Source organism: Leucoraja erinacea, chromosome 18 (assembly GCF_028641065.1).
Source record: "Leucoraja erinacea ecotype New England chromosome 18, Leri_hhj_1, whole genome shotgun sequence".
Taxonomy (NCBI): Eukaryota; Metazoa; Chordata; class Chondrichthyes; order Rajiformes; family Rajidae; genus Leucoraja; species Leucoraja erinaceus.
Genome location: NC_073394.1, coordinates 8,425,316 through 8,447,892, shown reverse-complemented (window position 1 = coordinate 8,447,892; position 22,577 = coordinate 8,425,316). Strand labels below are relative to the sequence as shown.

The window sequence follows — 22,577 nt, the reverse complement described above, 5'->3', positions numbered from 1 at the left end:
GAAAGAAGTAAAGTTTTTGGAGGGTTGGAGCCATGGAGATAATTTTGGAAATAGGGAAGAATTAGGTAATCAATTTAAAAGTTGGAGGTCTGCAGGTCAATAATGGGGGTTGGTGAACATGCCCCAATGTAGTAGCTGAAAATGTAAAGCAAATATATACAGTTGAGGAGAAAACTAAGAGTTTAGAAGAATTGAAAAACAGTGTTGCATTTAATTGACAACACAGGCATGAAAGAAGCAGCAATTGAAGGAATGGATGACAAGCTGGGAAATTGTAAGGGTAAAAAGACCCTAATGGCAGTCACCTACAGGCCTCCAAATAGTAGCCTGGATATAGGGTGCAAGTTGAATCAAGAGCTAAAATTGGCATGTCGCAAAGCTAATGCTACGGTTGTTATGGGAGATTTCAACATGCAGGTAGACTGGGAAAGTCAGTTTGGTGGTGGACCCCAAGAAAGGGAGTTTGTGGAGTGCCTCCGTGATGGATTCTTAGAGCAGCTTATACTGGAGCCTAAATTCTGGATTTAGTGTTGTGTAATGAACCAAATTTGATAACGGAACTCGGGGTAAAGGAGCCATTAGGAGGTAGTGGCCATAATACAAGTTTAAATCTACAATTTGAGAGGGAGAAGGGAAAATCAGAAGTGTCAGTAATACAGTTGAACAAAGGGGACTATGGAGCCATGAGGGAGCAGCTCGCCTAAGTTGACTGGAAAGATACCCTAGCAGGGATGATAGTAGAACAACAATGGCAGGTATTTCAGGGAATAATACAGAAGGTGCAGGATTAGTCCATTCCAAAGAGGAAGAAAGATTCTAAGGGGAGTTAGGGCGACCGGTGCTGACAAAGGTAGTCAAGGGCAGTATAAAAAATAAAAGAAATATAACAGCAAAGATGAGCGGGAAGCCAGAGGATTTGGTAACTTTTAAAGAGCAACAGAAGATAACCAAAAAGGCAATATGGGGAGAAAAATGAGGTCCGATGGTAAGCCAGCCAAGCATATAAAGGTGGATAGTAAAAGCTTCTTTAGATCTGTGAAGAGGAAAAAAATAGTTAAGACCAAAGTTGGACCCTTGAAGACTGAAACCGGTGAATTAATTATGGGGAACAAGGAAATGGCAGATGAGTTGAACAGGTGCTTTGGATCCGACTTCACTAAGGAAGACACAAACAATTTCCCTGATGTACTCGTGGCCAGGCGATCTAGGGAGACGGAGGAACTGAAGATAATTCACATTGGCAGGAAATGGTATTGGGTAGACTGATACTACTGAAGGCTGATAAATCCCCAGGGCCTGATAGTCTGCATCCCAGGGTACTTAAGAAAGTGGCTCTCGAAATCGTGGACACATTGGTGATCATTTTTCAATGTTCTATAGATTCAGGATCTGTGGATTGGAGGGTAGCTAATGTTATCCCACTTTTTAAAAAAGGCCGGAGAGAGAAAACGGAAATATAGACCAGTTAGCCTGGCATCGGTGGTGGGAGAAGATGCTGGAGTCAATAATAAAAGATGAAATAGCGGCACATTTGGAAGGAGTAGCAGGATCGGTCTGAGTCGGTATGGATTTACAAAGGGGAAATCATGCTTGACTAATCTTCTGGAATTTTTTGAGGATGTAACTAGGAAAATTGACAAGGGAGAGCCAGTGGATGTAGTGTACCTGGACTTTCAGAAAGCATTTGATAAAAAGTCCCACATAAGAGATTAGTGGGCAAAATTAGAGCACATGGTCTTGGGGGTAGGATACTGATATGGATAGAAAATTGGTTGGCTGACAGGAAACAGAGTAGGGATTAACGGGTCCCTTTCAGAATGACAGGCAATAACTAGTGGGGTACTGCAAGGCTCGGTGCTGGGACTGCAGCTATTTTCAATATACATCAATGGTTCAGATGAAGGGATTCAAAGTGAATTTGCAGGTGACACAAAGCTAGGTGGCAGTGTGAACTGTGAGGAGGATCCTACGAACATGCAGGGTGACTTGGACAGATTGGGTGAGTGGGCGGATGCATGGCAGATGCAATTTAACGTGGATAAATGTGAGGTTATCCACTTTGGTGGCAAAGGAAGGCAGATTATTATCTGATTGGTGTCAAGTTGGGAAAAGGGGAAGTACAAAGAGATCTGGGGGTCCTGGCTCATCACACTGAAAGTCAGCAGGCAGTAAAGAAAGCTAATGGCATGTTAGCCTTCATAACAAGAGGAGTTGAGTAGCCTTCTGCAGCTGTACAGGGCCCTAGTGAGACCACACCTGGAGTATTGTGTACATTTTGGTCTCCAAATTTGAGGAAGGACATTCTTGCTATTGGGAGTGGGAGTGCAGTGTAGCTTCACGAGGTTCATTCCCGGGATGGCGGGACTGTTATATGTTGATAGAATGGAGCAGCTGGGCTTGTATACTCTGGAATTTATGAATGATGAGAGGGGATCTTATTGAAAAATATAAGATTATTAAGGGATTGGACACCCTAGAGGCAGGAAACATGTTCCCGGTGTTGGAGGAGTCCAGAACCAGGGGCCACAGTGTAAGAATAAGGGGAAGGCCATTTTGAATGGAGATGAGGTAAAACTCTTACCCAGAGACAATAGACAATAGGTGCAGGAGTAGGCCATTTGGCCCTTTGAGCCAACACCGCCATTCAATGTGATCATGGCTTATCATCCCCAATTAGTACCCCGTTCCTGCCTTCTCCCCATATCCCCTGACTCCGCAGAGAGTTGTGAATTTTGAATTCTCTGCCACAGAAGGCAGAGGAGGTTAATTCTCTGGATCTCCTTCTAATCGAGTCCACACACAAGATTAGAAGTTGTTCAGCCAGAGCTGAACACACTTCTCGGCATCTGTCTTGTCGCTTCTTGTGCATGGAAAGATTGGTGGAAACAGGGCTGCGACATGAACAATCTTTCCTTGACCCCATTCTCTGGATGCTTTTGAGAGTTAGATAGGGCTCTTAAATATAGCAGAGTCAGGGGATATGGTGGGAAGGCAGGAACGGGGTACTGAATGTGGATGATCACAGTGAATAGCGATGCTGGCTCGAAGGGCCAAATGGCCTACTCCTGCACCTATTGTCTAAGCTGAGAACATGGAATGGAGTTGGGGGACAAAGACCTGAGAACATGATGGCCGTGGTAGAGATTGCCAAAAATATGTAGGTGACTGCACAGGATATGGGTCTGGATGGTGAGTTGTCTTTGTCTTTCAACTTTGGGGGGGGGAAATAATTAATAAAAGGGGGTGTTTTTTGTGTTCCTTATTTCGTAAGTAGCTCTTGGATCCATACACTAGAGCTTTAACAAATTTCCAGCTGTGGCCTCCATAGGGGCCTATATAATTGCAGTAAAGGATCTTTCCTGTTTAATTTCAAACACCTTGTACCTTCCTAATTGTTTGTGCTACCTCCAAGTTGATGCTCATGCATGTGCATATGACACCCAAGATGCTTATGATCATCAATTTTTCACCACTAAAAACAATTGAATGTCTATTTTATGAAAGTGGGTGTCTTTTCACTTTTTCTACCATCCTCATCCATTCACCAATCAAGTCTAAGTCCTTATGATGTTTTTATAATAATAATAATAAGTTTATTTATATAGCACATTTATAGTCAATTTTCATTGACCCCAAAGTGCTTTACATAATTTAAAAATCAGTTCCATACAAAGCATAAAGATGGGTTAACAAAATAATAAAATGCATAAACAGGACACATGTAACATAAACATCCACCACAGCATTCATCACTGTGGTGGAAGGCACAAAAAATGTTGTGCATTGTTGCTGCCTAGCTTGATAGTAAAGTATCGATGACGTATTAAAGTCAAGAGTGTTTTATTGTCATGTCCCAGGTGTCATAAGTCCCAGATGATTGAGACCTATTTTGTCCTGAATTAAATTACCCCAATTATCATGGCAGGATCTACAACTATGTCAAAAAGACTGCAGTGGTTCAAAAAGGCAACTCACGATATTCCTTGTCATGGAAGACCAAATTCCAAAGTTTGATACTGCTAAAGAGAATATGCTTATCAGTGAAGTGCTGGGATTGCAAATTGAGCTTCAAAACTTGTTTTGACAATAGGTGCAAGATATGAATGCAAAATAGAAACGTGCTAGAGGAACTCAACAGGTTGTGGACGCTGATATCATTAGTCGATATGAATGTGTTTCCCCTTCCTTGTTCTGATTTATTGTCTGAAGAAGGGTCTCGACCCGAAACGTCATCCATTCCTTCGCTCCATAGATGCTGCCTCACCTGCTGAGTTTCTCCAGCATTTTTGTCTACCTTCGATTGTTCCAGCATCTGCAGTTCCTTCTTAAATATTACATGCATTCGGTTTATTCACCTCCCGAAGTATATCAAACTTGAGCATTATGAAGTATTTGACATCTGATTACATAAAAACTAACAAGTCATAAATCGTGGATGATGAAATTCGCGTTTAGGTGATATAAAAATCTGTACCATTTTTAATGTATCTTTCAACAGCAATTTTATGTTATTTGAAAAAGCAGTCCCCAGACAGCAGTCTGCAAGAACTGAACAGCATGGGGGCGAGGGTCTGCTTTCCTCTGCAGTTCATCGGTACTCGGATCGATGGTGACTTAATAGTAATAAAAGACCGCAAAAGTAATCTTTTTTTGAACTAGGACTGGGATTATTAGTTTATTGAATTTGTGTTTGCTATATATTATCTGTGTGTATTGCGTTTACATGCCTGTTATCCTATTGCAAGCAAGAATTTCAATGAGTAGGAAGGAACTGCAGATGCTGGTTTACACAGAAGATAGACACAAAATGCTGGCCTAACTCGGGCAGCATCGCTCGAGAGAAGGAATGGGGGCCGTTTCGGGTCTGAAGAAGAATTTCACTGATCCGTTGTCGACAAATGTGACAATTAAACGCTCTTGACTTGTATCTTGATTCTATTGTGGAGTAACCAACACGATCGCCTCGAGTGGACAGTGACATCAATCTTCTTTTGCCGTGGTGGTAATTGTTTAATTTCTCGCAGAGAAGGAACGGACTCCCATTTCACACGTTCTCTGTGTTTTTTTGAATTTGTGTTTAGTGGGGACAAAGTATAAACCGTTCACTGTAGGCGATGCCCTGCAGATCAGAGCGGCTGCGATTGTTCAGATGCGAGCGCCTCGCGCCGGCTGGCGCCGCATTCCAATTGCAACGGGCCGACTTCCGGCTCGATCGGACTTTACCAACGTGATGCCTGGCAGGGGGGAAAGGAAGGCAGGGGGACCGTGCACTCTACCTAGTTGCAATTATTAGGATAGTGCACGGACAGTTGCGAGTTAGGATAGTTGTAAGAAAGTGTAATTGTGCCACGGTTTTGTGGTGTTGTGTTTGGAGAGGGGTGGTGTGGTGCTGCAGCTCTCTGCTCTCCCCGCGGGGAGAGGGTGGTAGGGTCGGTGGGGGAGGAGCGGGGCCGCTGGTCACAGTGGGAGCTGCCGGCCGCTTGGCGACGACACGACACGAGGCGGTGGGAGGGAAGGAAGGAAGGAGGCGGACGGTCTGACGGGGCGGGTGGAGCCAGCGGGCGGAGAGCCTGCTTCAGTGGGCCGGCTACTGCTACAGCTACAGCTACTGCTGGTGGCCCGTCGGGGACCGGATGGGAGCGAGCGGGGCGACACCATGGCGCAGCCGGGCTCTGTGAGAGGCCGCGTGTCGGCCGAGAGGCTGCGGTCGTGGTGGGAGGTGCCGGCCATCGCTCACTTCTGCTCCTTGTTCCGGGCCGCCTTCGCGCTGCCCGATTTCGAGATCGAGGTAAGGCTTCGAATCGAGGCCGCGGATCCTAGGCCCGAGTGAGATCCAACCTGACCCGGGCTGGCGGAGGAGGAACCGGCTCCGAGCCGGTCCGGGTGGCGGAGGTACCGAGGCCCGAGGCGCCAGGGCCTGTGGTTTGTCCTGCTGGCGTTTTCCTGCTCTGAACATTTGAGTTTCACTCCCCCCACCACCGCTGTAATGACCACGAATGGTTGTGATTAACTATTCCTCTTTTGAGTTTAATGATTGATCCAACCTTTCGAGTTGTTCATTATTCCCCCCCCCCCCCCCCCCCCCCCCCCCCAATATTCCCTACTCTTTATTAATTTGGGGTTATTTCATTGTTAGGATGTTTATTGACCTCTTAGCCACTTTCCTCTCTTGGTCTGGGGGTGGGGGGCTGGTGATGGTGGGGAGGTTTTGTTCCCATTGCCCTTGGATCTGATTGTTGCCTCCCCCACCCACCTCGCCCTTGGGATTGTTCCTTGTGCTAAATTGTTACCCAACTCTTCATTGGGGGATTTAGTTGAGCTTGTTTTAGCGCAGTTGAGTTGGTTATTGTGAAACCTAATTCATTTTTGTGAATAACATAGGTGTTTTGATTTTTGTTTGATTGTCAGAGTTAAATAAGTCGCAATTAGGCTTATAGGGACAGGAACACGTTAAGTTTCCTTTGTTATTTTATTGGAGAAACGACAGCGAAATTGTGCCAAGAACAATGATGGTCCCTTTTGTTATTTTTTTTTATTTGTCTGTGAAGACTTGATGACTCATGTCTCTATAATGTAAAGTGTTAGATTATGTTATTCATTTTGTAAATGTCTCCGTGTGGGCGAGCTCTGGGAAGGGTGAAAACTTACCTTGAATCTGAGCCAATGATGCAGTAATGTTTCCTTTTAAACAAGGTGTTGCTTACAGATAATTGTGTCTACAAAGTACTGTTTTATGAGAATTGATCAAACACCTAATTAAGTACTGACATTTGCGGGGAAAGTTCATTAACAAACTAGAATTACTTAAAATACACCTATGATAGGTACTAAAATAAGTACTATGATACTGGATTTCTTAGTTTAGTTCAGTTGGGTTTTAAAAACAGTTTTCATTGAAGGTACAATCAATGTCTGCACTAAGCGACTTATTTTCCAACACTAAATGATTTCATTGTGCTACCATTCATGTCTTCCTAGTCATCTCGTGAATTTGATCAGATATGTTTAAAATAAGACGTGTTACATGTGAAGGGAATTTCACTGCCACAAGTTTAAAAGTCCAGTACAATTAGATTACTTTTTTATTATCACTGGTACAGTGAAAAGCTTTTTTTTGTTGCGTACTATCCAGTCAACGAATAGTCAATACATGATCAAGCCGCCCACAGTGCACTGATACAGGAAAAGGGCAGTATAAGGAACACGGCTGTTGAAATATGGATTTAAAAGAGTGGAGTGATAGCAGAGCCCCACCTGGGACCAGCACACATAGAGTTGCCTGGCTTCGGTGCCATCTTGAATATGTACTCCTGGACTACTGAAATAGTTCTGAAACTAAAGATAGGCACAAAATGCTGGAACATCTCTGGAGAAAATGATGTTTTGGATCGACCCAAAACGTCACTTATCAACTTTCTCCAGAGATGTTGCCTGATCGCTGAGTTATTCCAGCATTTTGTCTTTCTTTGGTATAAACCAGCATTTCCTTTTTATTACATTTGGTTCTGAAACCACTGGAATAGTTTTTTAATTGCAGTCATAATGACCAACATGATCCTGCCTGGAGTGACAATAAACTTCATTGTCCAAGGAGTTTCACAACAAGTTTGTATAAACAGGAATAATCTTAAACACTAATCTTAAATCTTTGAGGGATAAATATTAGGGCAGTAAATTTTGAGAAACAATCCCAATATTGTCAAGGAATCTGATATATTCACAGTGGGTGGCAGGTAAGGAGGGGTCAGGTTTGATACTGAAGGAGCACCTCAACACCACCATAAATTTATGATGTTATCGCTTGAACCCACAACCTTCCAACTTGGTGGCAAGTTTCTGAACACCACTGCGTCACAAACTCACTTCTTCCACCGCACTTCCACTTCCCTGCCTGAAATATCGAAAGTTCATTACCATGACTTTCATTTGTTGATTCACTTACTGATTCATTTCTTTACTTATATTTTTCTGTGAATTTTAATAGAAATCTTCATGAAGATCTTTTCTTTCTCTTTTGAATATTTAACTGGAGCAGCAAGTTTCAATCAACCAGCTATCAAATTGCACAATACTAAAGGATTGGCTTTTTTATTCACAGTGTTTCTCCTAATCTCTGGCATAGGGTTAAAGTGCAACACCAAATTCAATTTGCCACTGTCATTCAATATGAATTGGTAATAGTAAATGAGAGGTCATTTACTAAGCATTTATTTGTTTAAAATGTTTTACTCGAGTATGATATTGATTTGAGACTAAAGCAAAATACTGTAGATGCTTAAAAATCTGAATTAAGAAAGGAAAATGCCTGAAGTACTCAATAGTCATCTTCAGTAGAGAAAACCAGAATTAATGTTTGTGCATTTGAAATGTCCATTTCTTGTTTCTAAAAAAACACTTGGTGTAGTTTGTGCTGTTCTCCGGTTTCAGGTTAATGTACATGATGTGCAGAATTTTGCAGTGAACTACTAATGTAGTTCTTTATTGGCTGTTTCTTGTGAATACTCTGAGTTGGAATAGGTGTGCTCGATATCCATCCAGATTAGCACTGGTTAAATGGGCTTTGAAGTATTTGAATAGGGAAGAATTATTATGAGAGAGGGAGAGAAGGGCCTTAGTTGTATAGAACACAGTGCTGGAATAACTCATGGGTCTGGCAGCATCTCTGAAAGGACATGGATAGTTGATGTTTTGGGATGGGGCCCTTCGTCAGGCTTGTTATTACATGACTTTTAAAATTATTTAATCATGCTTTTTAAGCTGTGGCCTTTTGTCGGGGGGGGGGGGGGGGCTGTTTCATGTGCCTGACTGTCAAACATTTTTCATCACGCGGTTCTTCTGGCCTCCTGATCTGACAGCATTTACTGCACAAGGCCAAGCCCTAGGGCAGAGACTTGCCTTTTGCAGATCCTCGGTGTTAACTTGCTAGTAAGTTTTTGCTTGCTGATTTTGAATGCACACTATTTCAGTGTTGCAATAGGTAGGTAGCATTTCTCCATGGTGTTCTTTGAGGTGCCCAGTACAAGCTATGATATTCAAAAGTAAAAATAAAGGAAAAGACTGGTTCATCTAGACTTACAAACACCAGATAATATTGACCATAATTTAAGTTATTCAAAAACAAACTACCTTTTGTATTCTCTGGAGTGTCTGAAGAAGGGTCTCAACATGAAACATCACCCATTCCTTCCCTTCAGAGATGCTGCCTATCCCCCTGAGTTTCTCCAGCGTTTTGTGCCCATCTTCGGTGTAAACCAGCATCTGCTGTTCATTCGTAATACCTTTTGTATTCTAATGACTTGTATCCCAGGCTGGTCTTTAATGGGTTTTAGGGGTATTAATACATAGCCTGAGCTGGCAGTGTACTGCGTGGTTCCATTATCCTCTGGGGAGGAAAAAAACGCTCGACATCTAATCTATTTCCGCTCCTGTGATTTGTACACACAATCCTTGGCACTTAATCTGTCTAAATGAAATAATCTGTCCGTGTGAACACAGTATAATGTTCATTATGTTAGAACAGTTTTATCAAATTGGTGTAAAGGATATGAAACTGTTAAACAAAATAACCTAAGCTTTTTCTAGTCTATCTAGTTATCTTTTGCAAGCTAAACTGCAATGTTCTTTTCTCCAGTGGCAATTATGGTGTCACTCAGATACTTTGCAAAATATTTCAGGTACAGCTACTATAATTATCTTTGAAGTGGTGTGGCTATTATAAACTTTCCATTCTGCACAAAGTTGTCAGCTCATCTCTATGCAATATGTGGTGGATTATGTAAAGCAATGTTAAACTCAAAGTGCTACGTAAATTAACCATATTCTTTACAGTAATGTTGTGAATCAGCTATCCTGGCCAGCAAGACCAACCACGTTATAAAGAGCCCTTTGTTCACAGGAAGCATGTCCTGCTCTGGATCATTGCTGATAATCACTGCTAGTCAGGATAGTAAAACACATCTGGTTTGACACAATCCACAGCTTAAGATCCAGTAATGAATTTCCAAGACTTTGGCTTTGAAGGTGTGCTTAGCAAATTTATTGTTTGTGGGCTTTTTTAAAACTTCAGGGTAAGTACTCTTAATGCATAATACAGTGTATTCACGATTGGAAAAATAGCCAAAAATAAATAAGTATGCGCTGAATGTGTATGATTGGATTTTGATAAGTTAATGCCCAGCAAAGTAAAGGAGGAGTTGATAAATTTGCAGAGGAAAAACTTCAAGTTGCACAGCCCCTTAACAGATGGTAAGCTAGCCAAGAATATAAAGGAGGATAGTAAAAGCTTCTTTAGGTATGTGAAGAGGAAAAACTAGTTACGGCCAAAGTTGGACACTTGAAGGTTGAAAAGGATGAATTTATTTTGGGGAACAAGGAATGGCAGATGAGTTGAGCAGGTACTTTGGATCCGTCTTCACTAAGGAGGACACAAACAATCTTCCTGATGTACTAGCCAGAGGATCTAGGGTGGCAGACGAACTGAAGGAGATTCACATTGGGCAGGAAATGATGTTGGGTAGACTGATGGGACTGAAGGCTGATAGATCCCCAGGGCCTGATGGTCAGCATCCCAGGGTACTTAAGGAAGTGGCTCTAGAAATCGTGGCGCATTGGTGATAGTTTTCCAATATTCTATAGATTCAGGATCAGTTCCTGTGGATTGGAGGGTAGCTAATGTTGGCCCATTCTTTAAGAAGGGCGGCAGAGAGAAAACAGAATTATAGACCAGTTAGCCTGACATCAGTGGTGGGGAAGTTGCTGGAGTCAATAATAAAAGATGAAATAGCAGCACATTTGGATAGCCGTAGCAGGATCGTTCCGAGTCAGCATGGATTTATGAAGGGGAAATCATGCTTTGTCTATTCTTCTGGAATTTTTTGAGGATGTAACCAAGATAATGGACAAGGGAGAACCAGTTGTTGTAGTGTATCTGAACTTTCAGAAAGCATTTGATAATGTCCCACATAGGAGATTAGTGGGCAAAATTAGAGCAAATGGTATTGGGGGTGGGTTGGTGACATAGATAGAAAATTGGTTGGCAGACAGGAAATAAAGAGTAGGAATTAACGGGTCCCTTTCAGAATGGCAGGCAGTGACTAGTGGGATACCGCAAAGCTCGGTGCTGAGATCGCAGCTATTTACAATATAAATGATTTTGATGAAGGGATTAATAATGACATCAGCAAATTTGCAGATGACACAAAGCTGGGTGGCAGTGTGAACTGTGAAGAGGATGCTATGAGGGTGCAGGGAGACTTGGACAGGTTGGGTGAGTGGGCAGATACATGACAGATGCAGTTTAATGTGGATAAATGAGAGATTATCCACTTTGGTGACAAAAACAGGAAGGCAGATTATTATCTAAATGGTGTCAAGTTGGGAAAAGGGGAAGTGTAACGGGATCTGGGGTGCTTGTTCATTAGCCACTGAAAGTAAGCATGCAGATACAGCAGGCAGTGAAGAAAGAGAATGGCATGTTGGCCTTCATAACAAGAGGAGTTGAGTATAGTAGCAAAGAGGTCCTCCTACAGATGTACAGGGCCCTGGTGTAACCACACCTGAAGTATTGTGTGCAGTTATTGGTCTCCAAACCTGAGGACGGACATTCTTGCTATTGAGGGAGTGCAGCGGGAATGTCATATGTTGATAGATTGGAGCGGCTGGGTTTGTATACTCTGGAATTTAGGATGAGAGGGGATCTTATTGAAACATATAAGATTATTAAGGGTTTGGACACGCTAGAGGCAGGAAACATGTTCCCAATGTTGGGGGAGTCCAGAACCAGGGGCCATAGTTTAAGAATAAGTGGTAAGCCATTTAGAACGGAGATGAGGAAAAACCTTTTCACACATGGAGGTGTGAGTGTGTGGAATTCTCTGCCTCAGAGGGCGGTGGAGGCTGGTTCTCTGGATGCTTTCAAGAGAGAGTTAGATAGAGCTCTTAGGGATAGCGGAGTTAAGGGATATGGAGAAAAGGCAGGAACGGGGTACTGATTGTGGATCAGTGTGAAGAAGGGTTTTGGCCCAAAACGTTGCCTATTTCCTTCGCTCCATAGATGCTGCTGCACCCGCTGAGTTTCACCAGCACTTTTGTCTACCTACTGATTGTGGATGATCAGCCGTGATCACATTGAGTGGTGGTGCTGGCTCGAAGGGCCGAATGGCCTACTCTTGCACCTATTGTCTACTGTCTACTACTGTTCAGGTACAAAGATGGATATTGAAATTATGCAACACAGATGGTGAGAGTGAAAAATCCTATTTGCCAACGAGAAGTCGTAGAAGTGGCATAGTGAATTCCTGAGGTAGAATTGAAGCTGAACCAAAATGAACATAATTACTACTTTGTGTGTTGTCCATGAATTGGCAGCATCCAGCAGCATTGTCTTCATATTGAAGTGATTTGGGTGGATTTCAGGAATGCTGTTGAACTTGCGTAATAGCAACTTGCAAAACTCGCGCTTGCGTAAGCAATTCTTTAAGACCACTAACGTTCGTGTGGTCTCCGCAGCGGAGCTCCCCCATTCAAATTGCCGTTTTGAATGGTGATTTTATACGTCTCATAATCCTTAAATAAGCCAGTAAGAGTCTGTATTGCAAGGGTTTTGTTGGGAAGGAAATGAACATTGTCAATGACAATTGTCTAAATTGAAAATTAGTGACATTTGCAGATTATTTGAAACAGAAACCAAACTGATTCTGATGGATTGATCCAACTATTACATAGAGTGATGGCAGTTCAAATTAATTGTGTGAGACTGAAGCATTTTACTCCAAACAAAAAAGTATGCTATAATTGCACAAAAAATGGCTTCAGAATTGTAGAAGTTGAGGGTAAGTTTAGGGTTCTGGTCAAATTGATAAACGCTGAGGGGAGACCTGATAGAAGTGTATAAAATTATGAGGGGAGTAGATTGGGTAGACGGTCAGGGCTTTTTATCCCAGGGTGAATTGAAAAAGATGAGGGCTTAGCCTTAAGGCGAGAGAGGCTAGTTTTATTTTTAAACAGTTAATAGTGGCTGCCAGGAATGTATGTTGTGGAGGAGGCAGATACGGTAGTGGCATTTAAAGTGTTCGCTAGGTATATGGTTAGACAAATACGATGGGGGCATATGGCTAGGCACAGAATGGAGGGATATGGATCATGTGCAGGCAGAAGAGATTTGTTCAACTTGGTGTCATGTTTGGCATGGACATTGTGGGCTGAAGGCCCTATTCCTGGTGTATTTTTCGATGTTCTGATTTGGCCAAGCATTTAGGAGTAACAACAAGTTAATAGGAATATAATGTATATATAGTTGAATGCAGAGCAAAGATCGGACAAATTTATGTTCCGCATTGTGCTCTATTTCAGAATACTTAACCACTGGAACTCTTTATCCAGTCGTAAAGTCCCGGCTCTGGAACTCTTTATCCTGAACTGCCGCCGCGATGTCAACCGCCTCAACTTCTCCACTCCCCTGTCTCGCTCCAATCTCTCCCCCTCTGAACGCACCGCCATTGAATCACTCCGCAAAAACCCAGATTGGGTCATCAAACCACCCGACAAGGGAGGTGCCGTGGTAGTCTGGCGAGTCGATCTCTACAAAGCTGAGGCCACGCGCCAACTCTCGGGCACCTCCTCCTACTTACCCATGGACCATAACCGCACTGACGAGCACCAGGCCACCATATCTAGCACCATCACCGACTTCATCAATTCCCACGCCCTGCCCGACCAAGCTTTCAACCTCATCGTTCCCCAGCCCCACACGACCCGTTTTTACCTTCTCCCCAAAATCCACAAACCCAGCTCTCCCGGCAGACCCATTGTCTCTGCCTGTTCGTGCCCCACCGAACTCATCTCCACATATCTTGACTCCATCTTGACTCCATAGACACTCTCCGCCGCCTCCACGCATTCCACTCTCTAGGTCCCCACCCCCTCATCTTCACCATGGATGTCCAGTCACTCTACACCTCCATCCCCCACCAGGATGGCCTCAAAGCCCTCTGGTTCTTCCTCGACCAGAGGAGCAACCTATACCCAGCCACTGACACTCTCCTCCGCCTAGCGGAGTTGGTCCTAACCCTCAACAACTTTACGTTTGACTCCTCCCATTTCCTCCAAACACAAGGCGTAGCTATGGGCACACGCATGGGCCCCAGCTACGCCTGCTTCTTTGTCGGGTACGTTGAACAATCCTTGTTCAATACGTACCAGGGCCCCATCCCCGACCTCTACCTCCGTTACATTGACGACTGCTTTGGGGCCACCTCCTGCACCTACACACAACTGACTGACTTCATCCACTTCACCACCAACTTCCATCCGGCATTCCAATACACCTGGACCATTTCCGACACTTCCATACCATTCCTTGACCTCACCATCTCCATCGCAGGGGACAGACTTCTGACCGACATGCACTACAAACCAACTGACTCACATGGCTATCTGGATTACAAGTCTTCCCACCCTGCCCCCTGTAAAGACTCCATCCCCTACTCCCAATTCCTCCGCCTACGCCGCATCTGCTCCCAGGATGAGACATTCCATACCATGGCATTGGAAATGTCCTCGTTCTTCAGGGAACGGGGATTCCCCTCCGTCACAATAGATGAGGCTCGCACCAGGGTCTCATCCATACCCTGCAACACTGCTCTCTCTCCCCATCCCCGCACTCGCAACAAGGGCAGAGTCCCCCTGGTCCTCACCTTTCACCCCACCAGCCTGCAAATACAACACATAATCCTCCGCCATTTCCACCACCTCCAACGTGACCCCACCACTCGCCACATCTTCCCATCTCCCTCTATGTCTGTCTTCCGCAAAGACCGTTCCCTCCGCAACTCCCTTGTCAATTCTTCCCTTCCCTCCCGTACCACCCCCTCCCCGGACACTTTCCGTTGCAACCGCAAGAAATGCAACACCTGTCCCTTCACCTCCCCCCTAGATTCCATTCAAGGTCCCAAGCAGTCGTTCCAGGTGCGACAAAGGTTCACCTGTATCTCCTCCAACCTCATCTACTACATTCGCTGCTCTATATGTCAGCTGATTTGCATCGGGGGGACTAAGCGGAGGTTGGGTGATCGTTTCGCCGAACACCTCCGCTCAGTCCTCAATAACCTACCTGAGCTCCCGGTGGCTCAGTACTTCAACTCCCCCTCCCATTCTCAATCCGACCTCTCTGTCCTGGTTCTCCTCCATTGCCAGAGTGAGCAACACCGGAAATTGGAGGAACAGCACCTCATATTCCGCGCCTGGGCAGCTTGCGTCCTGATGGCATGAACGTTGAATTCTCCCAATTTTGCTAGCCCTTGCTGTCTCCTCCCCTTCCTTAACCCTCGAGCTGTCTCCTCCCATCCCCCCGCCATCGGGCTCCTCCTCCTCCCTTTTTCCTTCCTTCTCCCCCCCATCAGTCTGAAGAAGGGTTTCGGCCCGAAACGTCGCCTATTTCCTTTGCTCCATGGATGCTGCTGCACCCGCTGAGTTTCTCTAGCAATTTTGTGTGCCTACTTCACCACTGACATTTGTTCCTGTTTGTCTTCAGTGGCAGTCTATATCTAGCATGAAGTGCTCATTTCCATGGGATGCTTGAAATGCTTTGATTTGTTTGGCTATTTTGTCCAGTTTTCGCTGCTATTCATGCCTTGCGATTTCCTGTCATTGAGTAGAGCTCATCATTTGTTCATTTTTTGAGTTTTTTCCTTCTTGGGGAAAAATATCTTGGAAATTAACAAGAGGAAATGAATAAATAAATTCTCTGGAATATCTGCTATTGCCAATTCCTGCACTACTATTTATCAGCTGTTTTAAAATTAAATATTAAATAGAAAATCTTTATAAGATTGTCTTAACGGCAGGAACACAATATCCCAATTTTTCCACCATTGGGCACTTTTTGTTACGGAGTAACAGTTCTGTCTACAGTTATTATACCATTGTTTATCTCATGAATTACGCATCTGCAACTGTATTTTTGGTTAAAATATTGCACTTTAAATTAATTGATAAATTGTTAGATTATAATGTGACATTGTCATTTATTCTGCCGTATTGAAGTTTAGCTCCTGTAATAATAAAACATTTGAAGCCACCTGCTCAAAAACTTACATTTTTCTCATGTGACTGGCTTCATACACATTGTGATTTTTTTTTTTTAAAGCATGGGGTTATTTATTTGTTACTGGCACGTGTTTGCTTTTGGGGGATAGACAAAAAAAGCTGGAGTAACTCAACGGGACAGGCAGCATCTCTGGAGAGAAGGAATGGTCATTTCGGGTCCAGACCCTTCTTCAGATTGCTTCTGGGGGACGTTATTGATTGAATTTTGGGCGAAAATTGTGACTTTCTGGCCGAAGTATGGTCAACATGTATTTCAGTTGTGTCTACATTTAAACCCCTGTTATGAGGATATCTGCAAAAAAACTCATGTTTTGCTGAAGTTATGGTTATTTGAGCAGTGAGTGGGGCATGAATAGCATTCTATGCCAAGGTTGCAGATCCACCTGGTGATGCACATTGCTGATGTGACCCATGGTCTGCAATTGCAGTTGAGACTTTTTTATTTTCCACATAGAGCAATTGTCATTCCAAACAGCAAATTAGATAATGTTCACTTTCATTGGGTGATGTTGGGAGATGTTCGCTTTATCGGACTTATCTTATTGTCTGTAAATTGATAGGTATTTTAAGCTGAATTTCAACCACATTTGTGTGGCAACTTTTCAACTGGTCAGGCGTTGGTACTTCAGTTGTCAGGTCTACTAGAGTAAAGAATTTATGTATAATTTGTTTGTCTGAGTTTATATTACCAGTAATGCTGTTGCAAGCAAGATTTTCATTGTACTGGTACATCACCGTACCTGTGTATATGACGATAAACTTGACTTGGCATGAAGCAAAACTCTAAAAGTGATCAGCTAGCATTGCCATCCCAGCCAACTGCTGTGGTTAATGACGTCATATGGATCTTGTAATAAATTCTATCCTTTTATGCACGCATTGAAGCAGTATAACTTGATGCAAGGAGTTAGCTGGAACTGGAAATATTTTCCGTGTTTCTGGATACGCACAATCAAAATATTAAATCACCTTTAAAAAGTTCTATAAACTGCTGGAAGAAAAAAGTTAAAGTGGTTGAATCTGTAATTAAGGGTTGCACTGTTTAATTCTATTTAGATTATGGAAACATCCTAACATTATCACATCTTAAGCAATGTATATAAATGCTAATTGAGTCATAGAAAATATGACACAAGACCTTTTTGGCCCACTATATTGTTGAAATAATACAATCCAAACCTAATGTCTCTTCCCAATAATGGTACAAATCCCAATTTCTGTAGTTATACCATGGAAAGCATCCTATCTGGAGGCATCGTCTCACTCCCCTGACCCAATCAAATTAATCTGTAACTCACATCTGCCTTGGAAAAGCAGCCAACGTATTTAGGGACTGCTTGCAGCCTGGTCATCTTCTCGTATCCCCACTTCTGTCGAGCAGAAGATACAAAGGTTTGAAGGCATGTACCACCAGACTCAAGAACAGCCTTTTACCCAGATTAGATTAGATTAGATTCCTTTATTGTCATTCAGACCTTTCGGTCTGAACAAAATTTTGTTTCCCTGCAGTCATACATATAATAAAAAATGACAAAAACACACAATCAACACAAATTTAACATCCACCACTGAGTTTACCAAACACCTCCTCACTGTGATGGAAGGCAAAATCTTAAAGTCGCTGTCCCTTCCCTCTTTGTTCTCCCTCTGCGCCGAGGCGATCCAGGCTCCAGATGTTGTGACCCCACCGGGTGATGGTAAATCCCGCGGCTCAACCATGCTCCGCGAACGGGCCGGTTCAAACTCTGGTCGCTGCCGCCGATGCCGTATGACCCTTAAAGCCACCCCTCGTATGCTAAAGATCTATTCCTGAACTTCCAATTGATCTCTTTGCGCCCGTTAACCCACACATTCTCTGTAGCTGTAAAACTATATTCTGAAGAAGGGTTTCGGCCCGAAACGTTGCCTATTTCCTTCGCTCCATAGATGCTGCTGCACCCGCTGAGTTTCTCCAGCTTTTTTGTGTAACCTTCGATTCTCCAGCATCTGCAGTTCCCTCTTAAACACTATATTCTGCACTGTTTATTTTCTCCCTTACTCGACCTGATGTACTCCGATGGTATGATTTTCTTGGATAGCACAAAAAACAAACTTTTCATCATCTTGGTCCACATGACAATAATAAACCAATACTAAAAATAGTTCCGTAGTCGCAGTTTGCCAAATACGCATTTTCATTTTCGAACTCTTACCACACTTTTATGCAAATAAGACTTGGCCCCTGACCACCTTTATTACCACCCCACAGTTTCTATGCTATCTTTTTTACATTTCTACCTCACCAAAAGACTACAAGTACAATAAAGGGACTGGGCATTGTTCTTACCCGCTAGGTACCCATGAAAGTTTAATAGTTAGGGTTTATCAACAAGTGAAGTGGACCATTGCCTGTTGTGCAATGCCTGTTTTTTTTAAATCTCGGAGACTGAAGTGGACTTGGGCCTAGTTAATATTTTGCACTCCCAGGCAGTCTTTGATCCAGGGTGCAAGGGTCTTGCTTAGTAAAGAGATTTTGATTTATTTTTTTAAACTTCACTTTTTATCCACCCCCACTCTTCCACTTTCTATGATTCTATATTAATTTAAATTCGCCAGACATATATTTGGGGTTTCAAGACCACAGCTTGGCAGAGACTCTTACAATCCCCTGTTGACTGTTGCCAAGCAAAGGACATTCGGTCAGTGGTAGCTATACGCTTAATGAACCGTTCTGCGTGGGAAATATTGGACATATGGTTTCCTCATCCCATACGATTGGTTTAAGGGAATCAAATACATGATTTGCTCAACAGAAAAACTCTTATTAATCTGGCATTCTTAGGAGTTTGATTCCAGATGTAAAGATTTTACAGATAATTGGATGTTATTCCAATTAAGACTTTTTTGCTCTTTTAAATTTACTTTATGTTGATGTTACATTGCACAGTATAGGAATATTCCAGTGAACCAGGCGGGAATAAAGGCCCTGGTGGGGTTCACGGCAGCATGGGAACTGGAGCTGAGCATGGTGCTCAATCATTGGGATTTCCAAGCAAGTAAAAAGTGTATTATCGAAGGTTCACAATAGTGTGAAATTGTTTGATATTCAGTTAAATTTAGCACTGGGTGACCTGGAATTTGTGATTATTGAATACCTTGTAAAATGCAGCTTTTAGCTTCGTGACATTTTCTGATTCTTATCCTTTATGTCATGATAGCTGCAAGTTACCTAATGTTAATTAATTTTAGTCTTGGTCATAGATTACAAATTTAATAATGTAAGTACCATTCTGTCATAACCTAAATATATATGAATATGGTTATTTCCTTTCCTTTGTAATGATAAAATGCTATTCAAATGCCATTGAAGTTAGCAGGCATATTTACTTTGCACCTAAATTGCAAAACACAGATGAATCTGAGTTCATTAAAAAAAAATCAAAATGAGAGTGACTTACTGGAATGCCCTGCTGTTGTTTTGAAACTAAAATGCTGGTGTTTGTTGAAACGTGTCAACATACAGAGATAATATTACATTTTCTGCTAATGATTGTGCAAATGTTTACATTTATAACCTTTATTGGTGGAATTGATTAAATGGAACAGCATGGAAACGAGCTGTTTGACTGTTCATACTAATTTCATGTTATCCTACTTTCATATACATTCCCTACACACTCAGCAATTTACAGAGGGGACAATTAACCAAAAAATCCACACAACTGAGATGTAGGAGGAAACCAAAGCACCTGGAGGAAGCACGCATAGTCACAGGGAGAACAAAACCCGAAATCGGGATCAAACTTGGGCCTTTGGTGGTGTGAAGCAGCAGTTCCACCAGCTGCGCCACACTGCCACCCATAAAGATGACTAATGTTTACGTTCCCGAGTATTGTCCAGCAAAAGTGGACTGATGCAAGTCTCTGCAAGTGCTGATTACAAAATCCACCACAGCGCTTGTGACCCCAACGGACATGCAAACTTCTGACCTGGAGGCAGAGGTGTAGCACGATGTATGTCTTTAGGTCATTACAATCTTGGAGAATGTGGCTGACTTGCCTGGTGTTGTTCATTGGAACATTTACCTGGTGTTCACTGGAAAGAAAGTTAATGGGTTAAAATTAATTGAAAGGTTTTTTTTTAGATGTATGATGCTTAATGAGGTCCACTAGTCTAGAGAAGAAGACTATCACAAATAATAGAACAATTACTTAAATCTTGAATGGTGCAGTTGCATATACTAGTGCTCTATTCTATTAACAGTTTGTCTATTAAGTAGTTAAATCCTGTTTCTACAGAACCTTTCTCACTTTTATTCCTGGGTAGGTGACGTTTTGGGGCAGGACCCTTCTTCAGACTGATTGCAGGGGGGAAAGGTGGAAGAGAGGAGGGGGTGGTTGTCCAATCACCTGCCCATCAAAAAACCCTTGCCTGTGTTCACCTGTTATCTGCTGTGCTTTGTCCTCTCCTTCTTCTTCTTTCTCCCTCTCCTCTCCCCCCCCCCCCCCCCCCCCCCCCCCCCCCCATACAATTGCTCTGAAGAAAGGTTCTGACAATGTTGCCTTTCCATATTATCCATATGACCCACTGAATTACTCCAGTGCTTTGCGTCTTTTCTGAGAAACCCCAAAATCTGCAGTTCCGTGTTTCTACCTCGTCTTCATTCTATTCTCCAGATCTCCATCCCCCTTCAGCTGTACTAATAGCTACCCTGGTCGACTTTCATTTTCCGCAGTTATATAGCATCCTAATGATTAAATAGAAGAACATTATATTGACTGTCTTTGACTGTTTGTGCCAGGATCTCATTCCCCATCTAGGTTTGTGACACAACCTTCTGCTGTCCCACCCCAGGTCTCTATCTCCAATTGACAGCTTATTTATTTCTCAGACCCAAGGCGCCATTGGAGATGGATCCATGTTTCTTATCTTGCTATAACCAGATGGCTACTATCATGCCTGTTATTTATTCAGCACCTTGAGTTTGATTAAAGCAAGCTAACGTCTTAACTTTTAATTCTGTGTAATGAAGCAAAAAGAATGGCACATTGGATTATCATCCTTGATCAATGCCAGTAAGCTTTCATTTGTATTTATTTCAGAGTTTTAATGGTCACTGGCTTCTTGAAACCACTCCTCTCAGAATCCCGTGATTAATCAATAGCGGACTTCATTCCTTCAATTTACTAGCTGTCAACCTTCTTACTGATTTTCTTAGCATTCTCTAAACTTAGCAGACCATCTTTTGCATTTTGCTATCTTCATGTATGTATTCAATGCTGGGTGTTTTAACCCTTTGAGTACCACATCGGAAATAAAACTGAGAACGTTGGATGTATGCAGCAGTTCAGCATATATGGAGGGAGAAACAAAGTTATTGTTTCAGGTTAATAACACTTCATTAGAATTGGTTTCAATCAATATATTAAAAAAGGAGTCGATCTATTTTAAGATGACAATTTTGCAGTCCTATGGGATAACAATAGACAATATGTGCAGGAGTAGGCCATTCAGTCCTTCGAGCCAGCACCGCCATTCAATGTGATCATGGCTGACCATCCCCAATCAGTACCCCGTTCCTGCCTTCTCCCCATATCTCCTGACTCCGCTATTTTTAAGAGCCTTATCCAGCTCTCTCTTGAAAGCATCCAGAGAACCTGCCTCCACCGCCCTCTGAAACAGAGAATTCCACAGACTCGCCACTCTCTGTGAGAGAAAGTGTTCCCTCGTCTCCGTTCTAAATGGCTTACTCCTTATTCTTAAACTGTGGCCCCTAGTTTTGAACTCCCCCAACATCGGGAACATGTTTCCTGCCTCTAGCGTGTCCAAATCCCCAACTATCTTATATGTTTCAACAGCAGGACTGTGCAACAAATCGGATATTTCCAAACCAACACCAGCAGGATCTAAAAAATTCTAAGAGTTTTTTTTTAAATGGGCATTAGAGATAGCCCATTAGATATGGGGAATGTAAAAGTTAAATGGCATTTAACCTTGAACTGTGACCTGGCCTACTCAATAAGATAGTTTCAGCTACATTAAATAGCCCTAGAGTCAAGACTTCTCATTATAAAATACTAGCCCTGGAATCCAATCAAATTTAACCACTAATTTATATTTTTAGATGGCAACCGCTGTAAATTTCCAAACTATTTGAGATCTGCTTATCTTAAATAGGTGTCTCCAATGACACTGCACCTGTATCTAGTTGGTAACAATTCTGTCTGAATACAAAGGTATATCAAGATTTAATTTGCTTTGATGCATTACAATGGCATTTTTGTAATATGTTATAGGGGGAAGGCGCCGATGTGTATACATTTATATGCCACTGGTAGAATCTATAAGTTGGCAGTTTAGAAACCATATCTATGAGAGTACTAAGTTCATGAGTAGGAGATTGGTGACGGCAATATTTTCTCTGGGACTTCTAGTGAACCAAATCCACAGATGGTATACGATGATACTGTTGTTGCTAGGCTTTCTGAGTAAAA

General features: G+C 42.7%; 1 protein-coding gene across 1 annotated transcript in view; it reads left to right on the top strand.

The window, feature by feature from the left end:
- Positions 1-5,444: 5,444 nt before the first annotated feature.
- LOC129705611 (chromatin remodeling regulator CECR2-like) overlaps positions 5,445-22,577 on the top strand; it is a 38,203-nt gene continuing 21,070 nt past the window's right edge. Inside the window, exon 1 of the mRNA XM_055649231.1 lies at positions 5,445-5,788. Coding sequence (XP_055505206.1) covers positions 5,657-5,788 — 132 coding nt within the window. The 5' untranslated portion in view covers positions 5,445-5,656. The remainder of the gene's footprint in view (positions 5,789-22,577) is intronic.